Source organism: Lithobates pipiens, unplaced genomic scaffold (genome assembly GCF_037356315.1).
Source record: "Lithobates pipiens isolate NorthernLeopardFrog02 unplaced genomic scaffold, aLitPip1_a1.2 Scaffold_8, whole genome shotgun sequence".
NCBI lineage: Eukaryota > Metazoa > Chordata > Amphibia > Anura > Ranidae > Lithobates > Lithobates pipiens.
This window is the reverse complement of record NW_027507903.1, coordinates 179964502-179976825: the sequence shown is the minus strand read 5'-3', so window position 1 is coordinate 179976825 and position 12324 is coordinate 179964502. Positions and strand designations below refer to the sequence as shown.

The 12324-nt window shown below is 45.9% G+C and overlaps 1 protein-coding gene across 3 annotated transcripts in view; it reads left to right on the top strand.

Annotated features, from left to right (window-relative positions):
• Positions 1-12324, top strand: part of LRRK2 (leucine rich repeat kinase 2) — a 474491-nt gene that overhangs the window by 103139 nt on the left and 359028 nt on the right. For all 3 annotated transcript variants that reach the window (XM_077468371.1, XM_077468370.1, XM_077468372.1), the window contains 3 exons: positions 446-573; positions 11605-11684; positions 11767-11873. In XM_077468371.1, coding sequence (XP_077324497.1) covers positions 446-573; positions 11605-11684; positions 11767-11873 — 315 coding nt within the window. The remainder of the gene's footprint in view (positions 1-445; positions 574-11604; positions 11685-11766; positions 11874-12324) is intronic.

Sequence of the window (12324 nt, the reverse complement as noted above, 5' to 3'; positions counted from 1 at the left end):
TTGTTGCCGGACCTAATTGCTCGTAAGGCCAGGCGCTGGTACAAAAAAGTGTCTGTATACTTAATACAATTGGCTTTGCTGAACGCTCATGTGCTATACAGAGCTTCAGGATGGACTGGATCCTTCCTTAAATTCCAGGAAGAGATCATTAGCGCCCTTCTGTTTCCAGACGGTGCCCTACCTCACCTTCCCAATCAAAATGCAGTAAGCCGTCTGTATGAGAGGCATTTTCCGTATGTCCTCCCGAGTACCCCTGCCCAACCAGCCCCTCAAGCGCTACTAATATATATATATATATATATATATATATATATATTTTAGTAGAGCTTGAGGTCCAGTCACTTACATTAGGAGGCTTTGGCTTTCAAAAGTGGGGCTTGGTTGGTTTATTATAAAACTGTTAGCCTTACTCATTTTCTGACAATTTATCTTTTTTTCCTTTTAGCTGAAACTATTTTTCTGAACAAGGACTTGGAGGCTAGAGAAGATTTGGACGATGCTAGAGGACAGCTGTATTGGTTTGAAGCTTCCTATAAAGCTTTAAAGCTGCACAAAAAGAACACAGATGTACAGGTTATTGATACATGTTTGTTATGCTTCTTATAAAGCATAAGTTAAAGCTGAAGTTTAATCTAATTATAGTTTGCTTTCTCTGTTTTCTCTTCCCCCCTCATTACCATGCTATGTTTTTTTTAAATACATTTTTATTAGGTGATAATTGAAAGCAAGAGCAAAAAAAAAAAACTGTGGTCACACAGAAGTGTGTGTGTATATATATATATATATATATATATATATATATATATATATATATATATATATATATATATATATATATATATATATATATATATATATATAATATATACAGTATAATATAAAATCTAGCAAAGACCTAGGCTTTGGTGAACAGGTGCTAATGTAAATATTCAACCAACAGATGTACAATACATAGTGTAAGTAATATAAACTCAAAGAGAATAAGAAAAATCGAATTCAAACTAAATAAAAGTAAGCATAAAAAGGGCATGAATACATATATATAACATGTAAGAATTTGTGATAAAAGTTTCACTTGAAAAAGTATTCAAAATTGCAAATATGTAAATAGGGAGTTGTCTGTTTGCAGGTGACCGCCAATTTGTTGCGGAACTTCAGTCATTTTTGGATACTAAAACATTTTTTGTTCTGCCAGTAAATACCTTATACAGCCCACTTCCTGTTTCATGCCTGGTAAAAAAAACCTAGGCTTATGATGTCTTATGATGCACAGTTCTCTTATTTTTGTGAGAGTTTACCAGAAAGGGAGGGGGATGAGTCATAAGAGGGCCAATGAGAACTGGAGGGCTGCAGAGCTGAAGGTGTGCCTCCTGTGTGTCTGTGTAAATCCAGGAAGTGAACAGGTAGCAGCTTCAGCTGCCCACAGTTAAAATGGCTGCAGCCAGACTTGAGGGAGATTTCTGCAATATATATAAAATAACATGCAAAGTGGTTGGAGGGAGGCTTCAGAATGGCAAAGATGTTTTTATTACAAATTATGTGAGCAGACTGCAGTTCCTCTTTAAATCTACTCTGCTCTCTTCTGCTGTAATGGCTTGGGCGACTTATATAGGTATGGGGCGTGGTCACCGGGTGATTTCACACGGTGATCCCGCCCCTTTATGACATCAAGTCCCGGGGCATGCTAGGACTGTGACGTCATAAAGGGGCTGACTTTATTAGCTTAGACCCTGCATCATTCACCCTCCTACCTAGCCACCCATTCCCAGCTGCAAGTTTTTAAATTTTAATGCTTCTCACTAAATATACAATATACAGTCAGATTGCATAGTGTATGGCCATCTTTATACAAGTACATTGAAGGGGATGGACAGAAACACTCAGTTGACAAGCGCCGTTCACATTTCTGCATAGCTGTAACTCCGATTCACCGGGGGGGGGGGGAGGGTGTGTTTTGGAGCATTTTCACTCATCGCGCATAGCCCTGCACTCTGCAATCGCCCCCAAGAAAGCTCAAGACTTTTTGTTTTATATAGAGCGGGGCTCGTGCGTTTTTTTTTTTTTTTTTTTTTTTTTTTTTTTTATTTAACTGTGATTTTTGGTGCAACACATTTCTGAAATGCAAGAAAATGCACAGATGTGAGGGGAGCCTCATTGTTCTTATGAAAACGCACCAATTTCACTTTCAGGTCCCATTCACATCTAGCAAAGGAGGGAGTGCACATTGTGTGGCTCGTTTTTTCTTTGACATGCATAGGGCAACCTGTTGATTTCAATTTGCTGCACTACATGTTGCTCATGGAACATTTTGACGTTTTGTGGGTTGCATGTTTTCTTACTGTGCATTTTGCAGCATTTGCTACTAGTTTTTTTACATGGCAAAATGTGTGTTTGGTGTGCCGTTAACAATTAATGGCACTGAAAGCAACTAGTAATTTTATGTGTATAATTTACTATACAATCTGTTTGTACAAACATCCATTAGAACAGTGAAGTAAGTGTCTGTAAAATTAATGGAAAGCTTTGATTCTTTAGCAAAAGTAGCATATTAACCACTTCATCCCCGGAAGGATTTACCCCCTTCCTGACCAGGCCATTTTTTGTGATACGGCACTGCATCGCTTTAACTGACAATTGCGCGGTCTATCCTGATTTCCAGATCTTGTTTAGTATTTGTGATGTGTACCCATGATAATGTGATTGGGAATTGAGCTCAAAGTTAAAGCAGAACTAAAAGCATGCATATTTACCTTAGTCCCAGCAGTTCGACTCCCGTGAGGTCCTTCACTTGAGCTGGCATCTTATGTGTTTAATGTTTACAAATGAACTGCTAAATTCACAGTTAAATTCTGTTTCTCTTTATATGCACCGATTGACACAGCTCCTCTCTGTAACTAAATGGGTTTGTTAGCCTGCCATTAGGAGAACTAGGCAAAATTGTAACACAATACACAGAACTTTCAGTCCTGCCCGGGGAGCGGACCCTGTGCTAACAACCCTCCCTGCTGCCCCAGCAGACTCTGCGAGCCCTTTGGTCCATTTTTTTGATGCAGGATTGATGCTTTTGAGCAAGATGAAAGATCCTGGGATCTTCTATCAACTGCTGGGTGACAGGCTGGTTGAGTTATCCTTGTAGTCCCCCCAGTCTGGCCATCGAGCATGTGCAGGTTGCAGCTAAGGCTCAGCAGGCCACGACATACCGCAGCTCCCGAGGTGGTCGTGAGCTTCAATGCTCCGGGGTATACATATGACCGGGCTACTGATGTCTGGATCACAGTATACCGGGCCAACAGCCACCCTGTAACTGCGCAGGAGTGGGTCTGTGATGGAATGTCTCCCAGCTCTTCAAGACTGGTAAGTAGGGCTCTCCCTCCTGGGGGGTTGAGCAGCTGGGCATTCTCTGGGAGGTTGATTCGGGGGCCACCTCACCTCCTTCTCTTCTCTCCCACGTCTCTATCTTCCCCCCTCCCCCCGGGAGGGGGGGGGACAGCTGCATGTGCTGCAGGCGGTGTGTGTATGGGGATGGCTGGGTCTCTCACCTGTGGGGGTCAGCTAGCGATGGTCCTGGTCCCTTTGTGGGGGGTCCCAAAAGGTGTCTATTGGGGTATTCTTGCTGGTTTAAGGCAGCGCTCTTTGATTTTTCCTGTCACTGCATGGCGCTGTCCGGCGCCCATTTTGACTGTGGGCAAAGCAGGTTCCCCTTGTGAGCCTTGGCGGCCATTTTCTGGGAGATTTTCCTATTAGTTGCATTGGCAGCCATTTTTTTCTCTTGTGACAGCATTACATGCGCTCTCACATGCTGTTTCCTGTGTCCACTGTGTATACAGAACGCTGGATGGCCATTTCCTGAATGCTGGTTCAAGCTCTGCAGATAATTTCACCGCTATTTTCTACAGCTGCTGCCGGCACAGTTTCCTCACTCTGCACTTGGGTAACCTCCTAGGGACTACATGCATGGCTAGTGACATCACAGAACGCCCCAGGGTGGTGAGTCTGGTGCTAGAACCCCCCTCCCCCCCCCAGGCGGCGGCAGCAGCAGGAGGGCGGGACCTTTACTGTCCTAAGTCCCCTTGCAGGTGGCAGACAGGGTAGGGTCAGCATGGCTTCATAAACTGGTGTTTCTTCCCCCGAAATCCAGGCTATTGCAATCGGGTCACCTGCAGATAGCGCTGTGCCCATGGACACCCTAACGGCGGTCCTTAACTCTTTTGTTGCTAAAATAGAGGCGGTGCGTGGAAGGAAAGGTGCGCGTAAAAGGCCCCTACCCCGTCCTCTGGGGAGAGCTCTGATGCAGGCTCGGGCCCGGCTGTGGCTGGTGACACCTGCTCTGACCTATCAGACGAGGCTGACCAGGACCATTCGGACAGCGAGGAGGATTCCCTGTCCGGGTCCGGCACGACAAAGCGCTTGTTGGAGCACTTATCACAGCTGTGTGTGATACCCTGAAGATCCAGGAGCCAGCGGATCCCTCTGCTGATGTATCGGTCCCTTTTGGATCCCGCAAGCCAGCACGTTCACCTAAGGTGTTCCTGTATTTGACTTATTTTGACAAGTTCATCTACAGGGAATGGGGTCGGCCACAAAGGACCTTTTCAGTCCCCAAAAACATGGCGGTGCGCTACCCCTTTGAGGAAAGCCCTCTCAAGAAATTGTCGGCTCCTCCGTATCTAGGTTAAATAAAGTAACCACGATCCCGGTTGAGGGGACTCCTGCATTCAAGGATCCCACGGATAGGAAGGCCGAGGCGTGGCTCGTTCCTTGCTTATGGTTGTGGGATCAGCCGTGGGATCAGCAGTGTGACCAGTACTGGCATCCACACTGGTGTCGTAGACACTGACTGAGTGGGCAAAACTTTTGCACCGCGAATTGGGAGAGCAAAACACCTCCCCTGTCAACGTGGAACTAGCAGACCACCTAGTGCAAGGCCTCAAGTATGTTTTTGACACGGCCCTGGATATTCTCCCTCTGTTATCCAAGGCTTCAGTGTCAGCTGTGGTGCTGAGGCGCCTGATTTGGCTAAAATGCTGGTCTGCTGACCAGGCATCCAAGAAAGCCCAGACGGATCTTCCCTTCCTTGGCGACCGGCTCTTTGGAGCTTCGTTGGATGACATTTTTAAAAATGCTAGGGTGGTAAGAGTACACTACTCCCACAGGCCAGGAAGGCTAAGGAGCCATGCCGCAAGCAAGGGCCCTCTTTTTCTGCTCACAAGTGGCTTTTTTGTCCGCCTGGTTCTTTGAAAAAATGTTCCCAGCCCGACAGGACATCCATGGACGGTCAAAAGCATCCCTGGAGCCGCAAGCCTAACAAGCCTGCAAACAAAAGTGCTACCGCATGAAGGTTTGCCCCCACCCACATGTCGGGTGGGGGGGTCACCTTCGGGAGCTTGCATCCAGGAAGACCTCCTGATTATCCGACCAATGGGTCTGCGACCTGATTTCCACAGGCTACAAGATAGTTTCTCTCTTGGCCGCCGAACAGATTCTTCCCCTCCAGCATACCCGCGTCCCCGGTTCGCCGGGGGGCCCTGTTGGGGGCAGTGAGGGACTTGCTGAATCGGGGTGATTGTACCAGTTCCGGATTCGGAACACTTCTAGGGGTTCTACTCAAATCTGTTTGTGGTTCCCAAGAAGGAAGGGGTGCGTCCAATCTTGGACTTAAAAGCCCTCAATCACTTTGTAAAAGTGCAGAGGTTCAGAATTGAGTCAGTTCACTCAGTAGTCGCTGCACTCCATCAAGGGGACTCCCTGGCGTTCTTGGACATCCAGGATGCATACCTGCACATACCCATATGCTACCAATTTATGGCTCTTCCCTTTGGCCTGGCATTAGCCCCCCGAGTCTTTACCAAAGTACTGGCAACAGTATTGGCATTGCTGCGACAACGCAGGATCGCAATCGTGGGTTACCTAGATCTCCTCCTGAGAGCATCTTCCGCCTCAGAATTGGAGGAGGATGTGGCGATCACCATGCAGACTCTGTGAGAATTTGGGTGGCTGTTGAACCTAAAGAAGCCGGTGGTTGTACCAACCCAGTGTCTGGAGTACAAATTGCAGACTCTCAGATCTGTGGTCAAACTACTGATGAACCGCAAGTGGTCGTCGCTCTGCTTTTGCATGCGAGGGCTGGGGCTCATGGTAGCCTCCTTCAAAGCAGTACCTTATGCCCAGTTCCACACTAGAGTCCTGCAGAAGGAGATTTTGACAAAATGGGACAAATCTCTTTTGTCCCTGGATCAACAGATCCAGGTGAGCCAGTTAGTCAGAGACTCTCTGATCAGGTGGTTGAGGTCCCCGGTGATTCCGTCCGGAAAATCCTTCCTTCCTCTGAACTGGACAGTGATCACTACGGACGCCAGTCTATCAGGCTGGGGTGGAGTGATAGGGATTCAGTCGGCTCAGGGCCTCTGGTCGACGGACGAATCCAAGTTGCCGATCAATCTGCTCGAATTGAGAGCGATCAGGCTGTGCCTCCACACATAGTCGACGTGTCTGCAAGGCCGTCTGACCAGTATACAGTCAGACAACGCCACGGCTGTGGCGTACATAAATCACCAAGGAGGAACAAGAAGCTCAGCCGCTGCTCGGGAGGTCGCTCACATACTTTGGTGGGCAGAGCGACATGTTCCGGCCCTGTCAGCTATTTACATCCCAGGGGTGGAAAATTGGCAGGCGGACTATCTGATTCGACAGATGCTGGACCTAGGAGAATGGGCATTGCATCCAGAGATATTCAGGCGGTTGTGCCTGAAATGGGGCACACCAGATGTGGATCTATTGGCCTCCCGCCTCAACCGGAAGGGACTGAGATTCGCGTCCAGGACGAGAGATCCCTGGGCAGACGCGTCAGGCGTGCTGGTGGCTCCATGGGATCAGTACCGGCTGATCTACGCATTTCCTCCGCTAAAACTGTTGCCACGCCTGCTGCGCAGAGTGGAAGCCGAGGGAATCCCGGTAATCCTGGTGGCCCCAGATTGGCCTCAGTGGCCCTGGTATGCAGACCTGGTGCGTCTGGTGGCAGACACTCCCTGGCGGCTGCTGCTGCGAGAGGACCTCATATCTCAAGGTCCAATCTTTCACCCTGCTTTACCATTGCTGGCTTTAACGGCATGGCTGTTGAGAGCCAGGTGCTGAGGAACTGGGGTCTGTCTGACTCAGTGATTCCAACTATGTTGAGGGCGCAAGGAAGATATAACATCGTACCTGGAAGGCCTATATATCCATGTGTGAGGTGAAAGGGTGGCATCCGTGCTCCTTTTCTATATCCAGGATCCTGTTGTTTCTTCAGCAAGGTGTGGACCAGAAGTTGGCGTTGAGCACCATTTAAGGGGAAAATTTCAGCTCTGGCTGTCTTTTCCAGCAACCCCTGGCGTCTCATTCATTAGTGAGTACCTTTGTTCAGGGGGTACAACATGTAGTCCCTCCGGGGCGCCCACTGTTGCCTCCGTGGGATTTGAAACTGGTGTTGGCACTTCAAAAGGCGCTGTTTGAGAATATCACGGAGATTCCCCTGCTAACCCTTTCACAGAAAGTGGTCTTTCTAGTGGCCATCACATCGGCCAGGAGGGTTTTGGAATTGGCATCCTTGTCCTACAAGTCGCCTTATCTGGTCATCCACAGAGATAAGGTGGTGTTGCGCCCGCAACCGTCCTTTCTACTGAAGGTGGTCTCGGGTTTTCATATCAGTGAGGACATTGTCTTACTATCGTTGTGTCCTAAGCCGAAGCATCCCAAAGAGGTGGCCCTTCATGCTCTCGACGTGGTTACTTCTCTAAAAGTGTATTTGCCTGCCACAGCTCCCTTTCGGAAGTCAGACTTGCTGTTTGTTTCTGTGGCTGGTCCAAAGAAGGGTATGGCGGTCTCGTCGGCCACCATTTCTAGGTGGATCAGACAGATTGTAGTACAAGCCTACGCCTTGAAGGGGCAGGTGCCCCCCTTTCCGGTCACGGCCCACTCTACAAAAGCAATCGGAACGTCTTGGACCTTCCAACACCAAGCGTCTGTCGCTCAGGTGTGTAAGGCGGTAGACGTCAGTGCATCGGCTGATGCCGGTTTTGGCCGTAAAGTTTTGCAGGTGGCCGTGTAGTTGCAATTGAGTTTTTTTTCCTGGTTTTTCGATAAAAACGCAGTACTGTTTGTTAATGCACTGTTGCATTACTTCCGCATACAATTTGCGGGGTTGAGGATCTCTCCTGCTGAGAATACCCGGTTTTATGACTGTGTATTTTTCCGTACACTGCTGTTTTTTGTGGGTTTAGTTTCACTAGTTCCCACTTGCCATGGTGGATGAAGTTTTAATGCTGTTTTTTCCCACCGATCGTTTGCCACTGCTTGGGGACGTCCCATTAAGTTAGAGAGGAGCAGTGTCGGTCGGTGAATATAAGAGAAAATAGGATTTTTGTACTCACCGTAAAATCCTTTTCTCTGTAATTCCGACACAGCACCCACCCCTTGTTTTCTCTACGTTATACTGCTTGTTGACGTTCTGAGTCTGCTGGGGCAGCAGGGAGGGTTGTTAGCACAGGGTCCACCCCCCGGGGCGGGACTGAAAGTTCTGTGTATTGTGTTAAAATTTTGCCTAGTTCTCCTAATGGCAGGCTAACAAACCCATTTAGTTACAGAGAGGAGCTGTGTCAGTCGGTGAATTACAGAGAAAAGGATTTTACGGTGAGTACAAAAATCCTATTTTTCTACCATCTGCAATCATAGCCTGTCTGAGACCCCATTCACACCTCAGCATTTTGTAGCTTGAAACTTGAAGCTCCAAAATGCTGGAGGAGAAGAAAATCTGTTATTCTCTATGGAGTTGGTTAACATCACTTAAAGTCACTTCAAGTGGTTGTAAACCCTCACGTTTTTTCACCTTTAATGCATTCTATGCATTACGGTGAAAAACCTTTTGTGCTGCTGCACCCTCCCAGACCTCCCCCTTTTTCTTATTTGAGCCTGATTATTCCAGTGACGGGATAGAGCACAGCAGCTCCGGCCACTATCTCGGATCCTCATTGGATAGATTGCTAGCAGCAGGAGCCATTGGCTTCCGCTGCTGTCAATCAAATCCAGTGACACAGGAGTTGGGGGGCAGGGCCGAGTCCTGCTGTCTGTGTCAATTGACGCAGCAACAGGGCTTGGGAGCGCTCCCGCGAGATTGCCCCCATAAGAAGTGGTTTTCCATGGGGGCACTCAAGAAGAGGAGGAGTGCTGCAGGGGCCCCCAGAAAAGGAGGCTTGAGGCACTCTGTGCAAAACCCTTACAAAGAGGAGTTCGGTATAACATGTAACATGTAACCTGTAACATATAAGCTTTACAATGACTTTAAGGTCAAAAAAGTTCTGGAGCTTTTTTTTGTAGCTCAATTTGCATGTTTTCGGCACGTTTTTATCCCCATGGAAATAAATGGAAACACGCCATTTGCAGGTTTTTATGTGTTTTTGCGTGTTTTGTCATGCGATTTTCTGCATTGAGAGAACGTTAGAAAATACACCCATACCTACAAATCATCATAAATAAAATAAATGAATATGTAATAATGAATAATAACCCCTAACCTTTAAAAAAAAAAAAAAAATTATTAATAATAAAATAATAAACGCCCGAACAAAAACAAAATAAATGAAGAATAATATAAATAGTAATACTTTTTATTATTATTAATGATCTTTTTTGTGTGTTATCATTTTTTTATTATTTTATTTTTTTAAGGGTTAGGGGTTAAAGGCATTTTTTTTTTTATATTAATGTAGGCTATGCATTACGATAAAAAGCCTTCTGTGTGCAGCCCCCCTAACACTTACCTGGGGTCCCTCTCTGTCCAGCGATGTCCATGAGTGTGTTAGCCATCCGAGATTCTCCCTCCTGATTGCTTTGAGAAACAACAGCGAGGCCATTGGCTGCCCTTGTTGTCGATCAAAGTCAGCTAGCCAATCGGGAGAGAGGGGGCTGGGTCGGGGCTCCATGTCTGCATGGACACAGGGAGCTGTGATAGTAGTAAACATAGTATTAATGTATTGTATTTATTTATGATTTTTTTGTGTATTTTGTTATTTATTCATTTCTAATGATTATTATTAGTATTATTAACACACTCACCCAAATAAATAAGAATAAATAAAATATTAACCCCCCCCCCACCCAAACCCTAACCTCTAATCTTGGCCTCAACTCCTAATCCTAACCCTAACCAAACAGAAACCAATCAGCTTCCAGGTTTTATTGTCAGAGCTTAATTCAACATGCTGAAGTTAGAAGCTAATTGGCTTCCATGCACAGCTGCATCAGATTCTGAGTGTTCCAGTTGTAGTAAATCTACCCCAAAGTGTTAGGATCTGGATCTGAACTTCAGACCTCTCTGGTGTCTGGCTGTGGTTCTACTTACTGTGTTATTGAGGATGCTGGACAGCTCCCTGCCTGATTCCTTGGGCACTTCTTACTTTTGTGTCTTGTTTCTGGTGAACCTTGAACCCTTTGCTCCTCCCATGAGCTTCGATTTAAGCCATAGCTCTGCACTTGCTAGATTATTGTGCTCTCTTCAACTGATATCTTGCTTCTTGCTCCTCTTGCCTTACCTGCTGCTGTTCTTATCTTCGCTAACACTTGTTATCAACTGTTTGCTTGTTTATCGACTATGCTTCTGTCTGATCCCATTGAGCTTCTACTCATTACTGACCATTTGGCTTGTTGACTGCATTTCTGCTTGGTCCTTGTCTGCTTCATCCATTATCTGACCCCCACTTGCTCTTCTGCTGGGGAAATCCAGATCGCCGTGGCCTGTCATTAGCATGTAGCAAAACACATCACCACCATCGGGAGCTCTGTTGAAGACCAGCAAGTGCTTATACCCAGTGCCTTGGGTGAGCCCGTTTCATCTGCTAGGGGGATCTTCTTTTATATTTCCAGCTGACTACTGTGAACGTCTCTACTGCTACAGTTACTGACCTCCAAGCTGGATCACAGACCAAGACACAATTCTAGGTCCTGGGCATTCATCGCATCACCATCACAGCTTGGTCATGGAGACACGTCTGTTTGAACAGTGAAGAAACCGCAACATTCTAATAATGGTTATCCATGTGTTCTGTTATCCAGTAAGCATGTTCAGGGTCAGACTATTTATATAATGTGATTACAAAAGAACAAGCCCACTGGATGGTGCCAATAAAACGATTAACAATAATAAAAAACAGAGATTTGCACTTACAGAAGCTAAGTGCAAATTCATGCATTTGTGAATTGAGCAGGCTCCTTCCCCTCCAAAAAAAACACAACAGCATGAAAAACTTGTCTAATCACTAGTGTTGCGGTACAGACTCACACTGAAAATGTATTTCAGTCACAGCTGCACTAATCTAGGCCTAATTCTGCTAGTGTATCTAACATGCCCACAAGCCTGACAATGTGGCTGCCAAAAAGTGTCTCTGTTGCTCTTTCATCCTGACTGTAGGCATTCTACTAATACAGAAGGTGTGTTACTCTCCAGATCACCAGGTGAAAACAGAGAAGAGCCTAAAAAAACAAAACAAATGCAGCTACAATACCTAATGATTGGTAAGCTACACCTGTGGGTTTCTGTTTTTTTACCACTCTAATATCCTTTTGTTTATGTTTTAGGAAGCTGCATGCTGGGCTCTGAACAATCTGTTTATGTACCATCCTGAGCTTCATGATAATATTGGGGATGAACAACATCAGTAAGTAATGCAAAGTTATTTATACTTTACATACATTACAGAAACCATTATTGATCACTAACTATATATATCATTATATCAGGTACCCTGTACATACAGAGGTGATGTTGTCCATGCTAATGCATTCTTCTTCCAAGGAAGTATTTCATGCGTCTTCAACAGCATTGGCCACCCTTTCTGACCATAATGGTAAATCAGATTCTATATTCATATTGTTGTTGGAAGCCATATACTTGAACTCAAAAATGCAGACGTTTGTAAAAATCCCTTTCCCCAGAGTGATAAAAATGTTTTTCCCTCTTTCGTCTTTCAGGACAGCACACTTGAGACCTCGGCTCCTCCCGTCTCAGGAAACACCACCACCACCAGATCTTTAAAACCATTCCTTCCCTCCAGCCCTTCAGTTTTAGTGTTTCCTCTGGCGAGGAGACATCGCTAGGAACCTGGGTTTAACCACTTTCAGACCGGACCATTTTGCTGGTAAATGACCAGAGGTCTTTTTACACTTTGGCACTGCGCTGCTTTAACTGGTAATTGCGCGGTCATGCAATGTTGTACCCAAACAAAATTTGCGTCCTTTTCTTCCCACAAATAGAGCTTTCTTTTGATGGTATTTGATTGCCTCTGCGATTTTTATTTT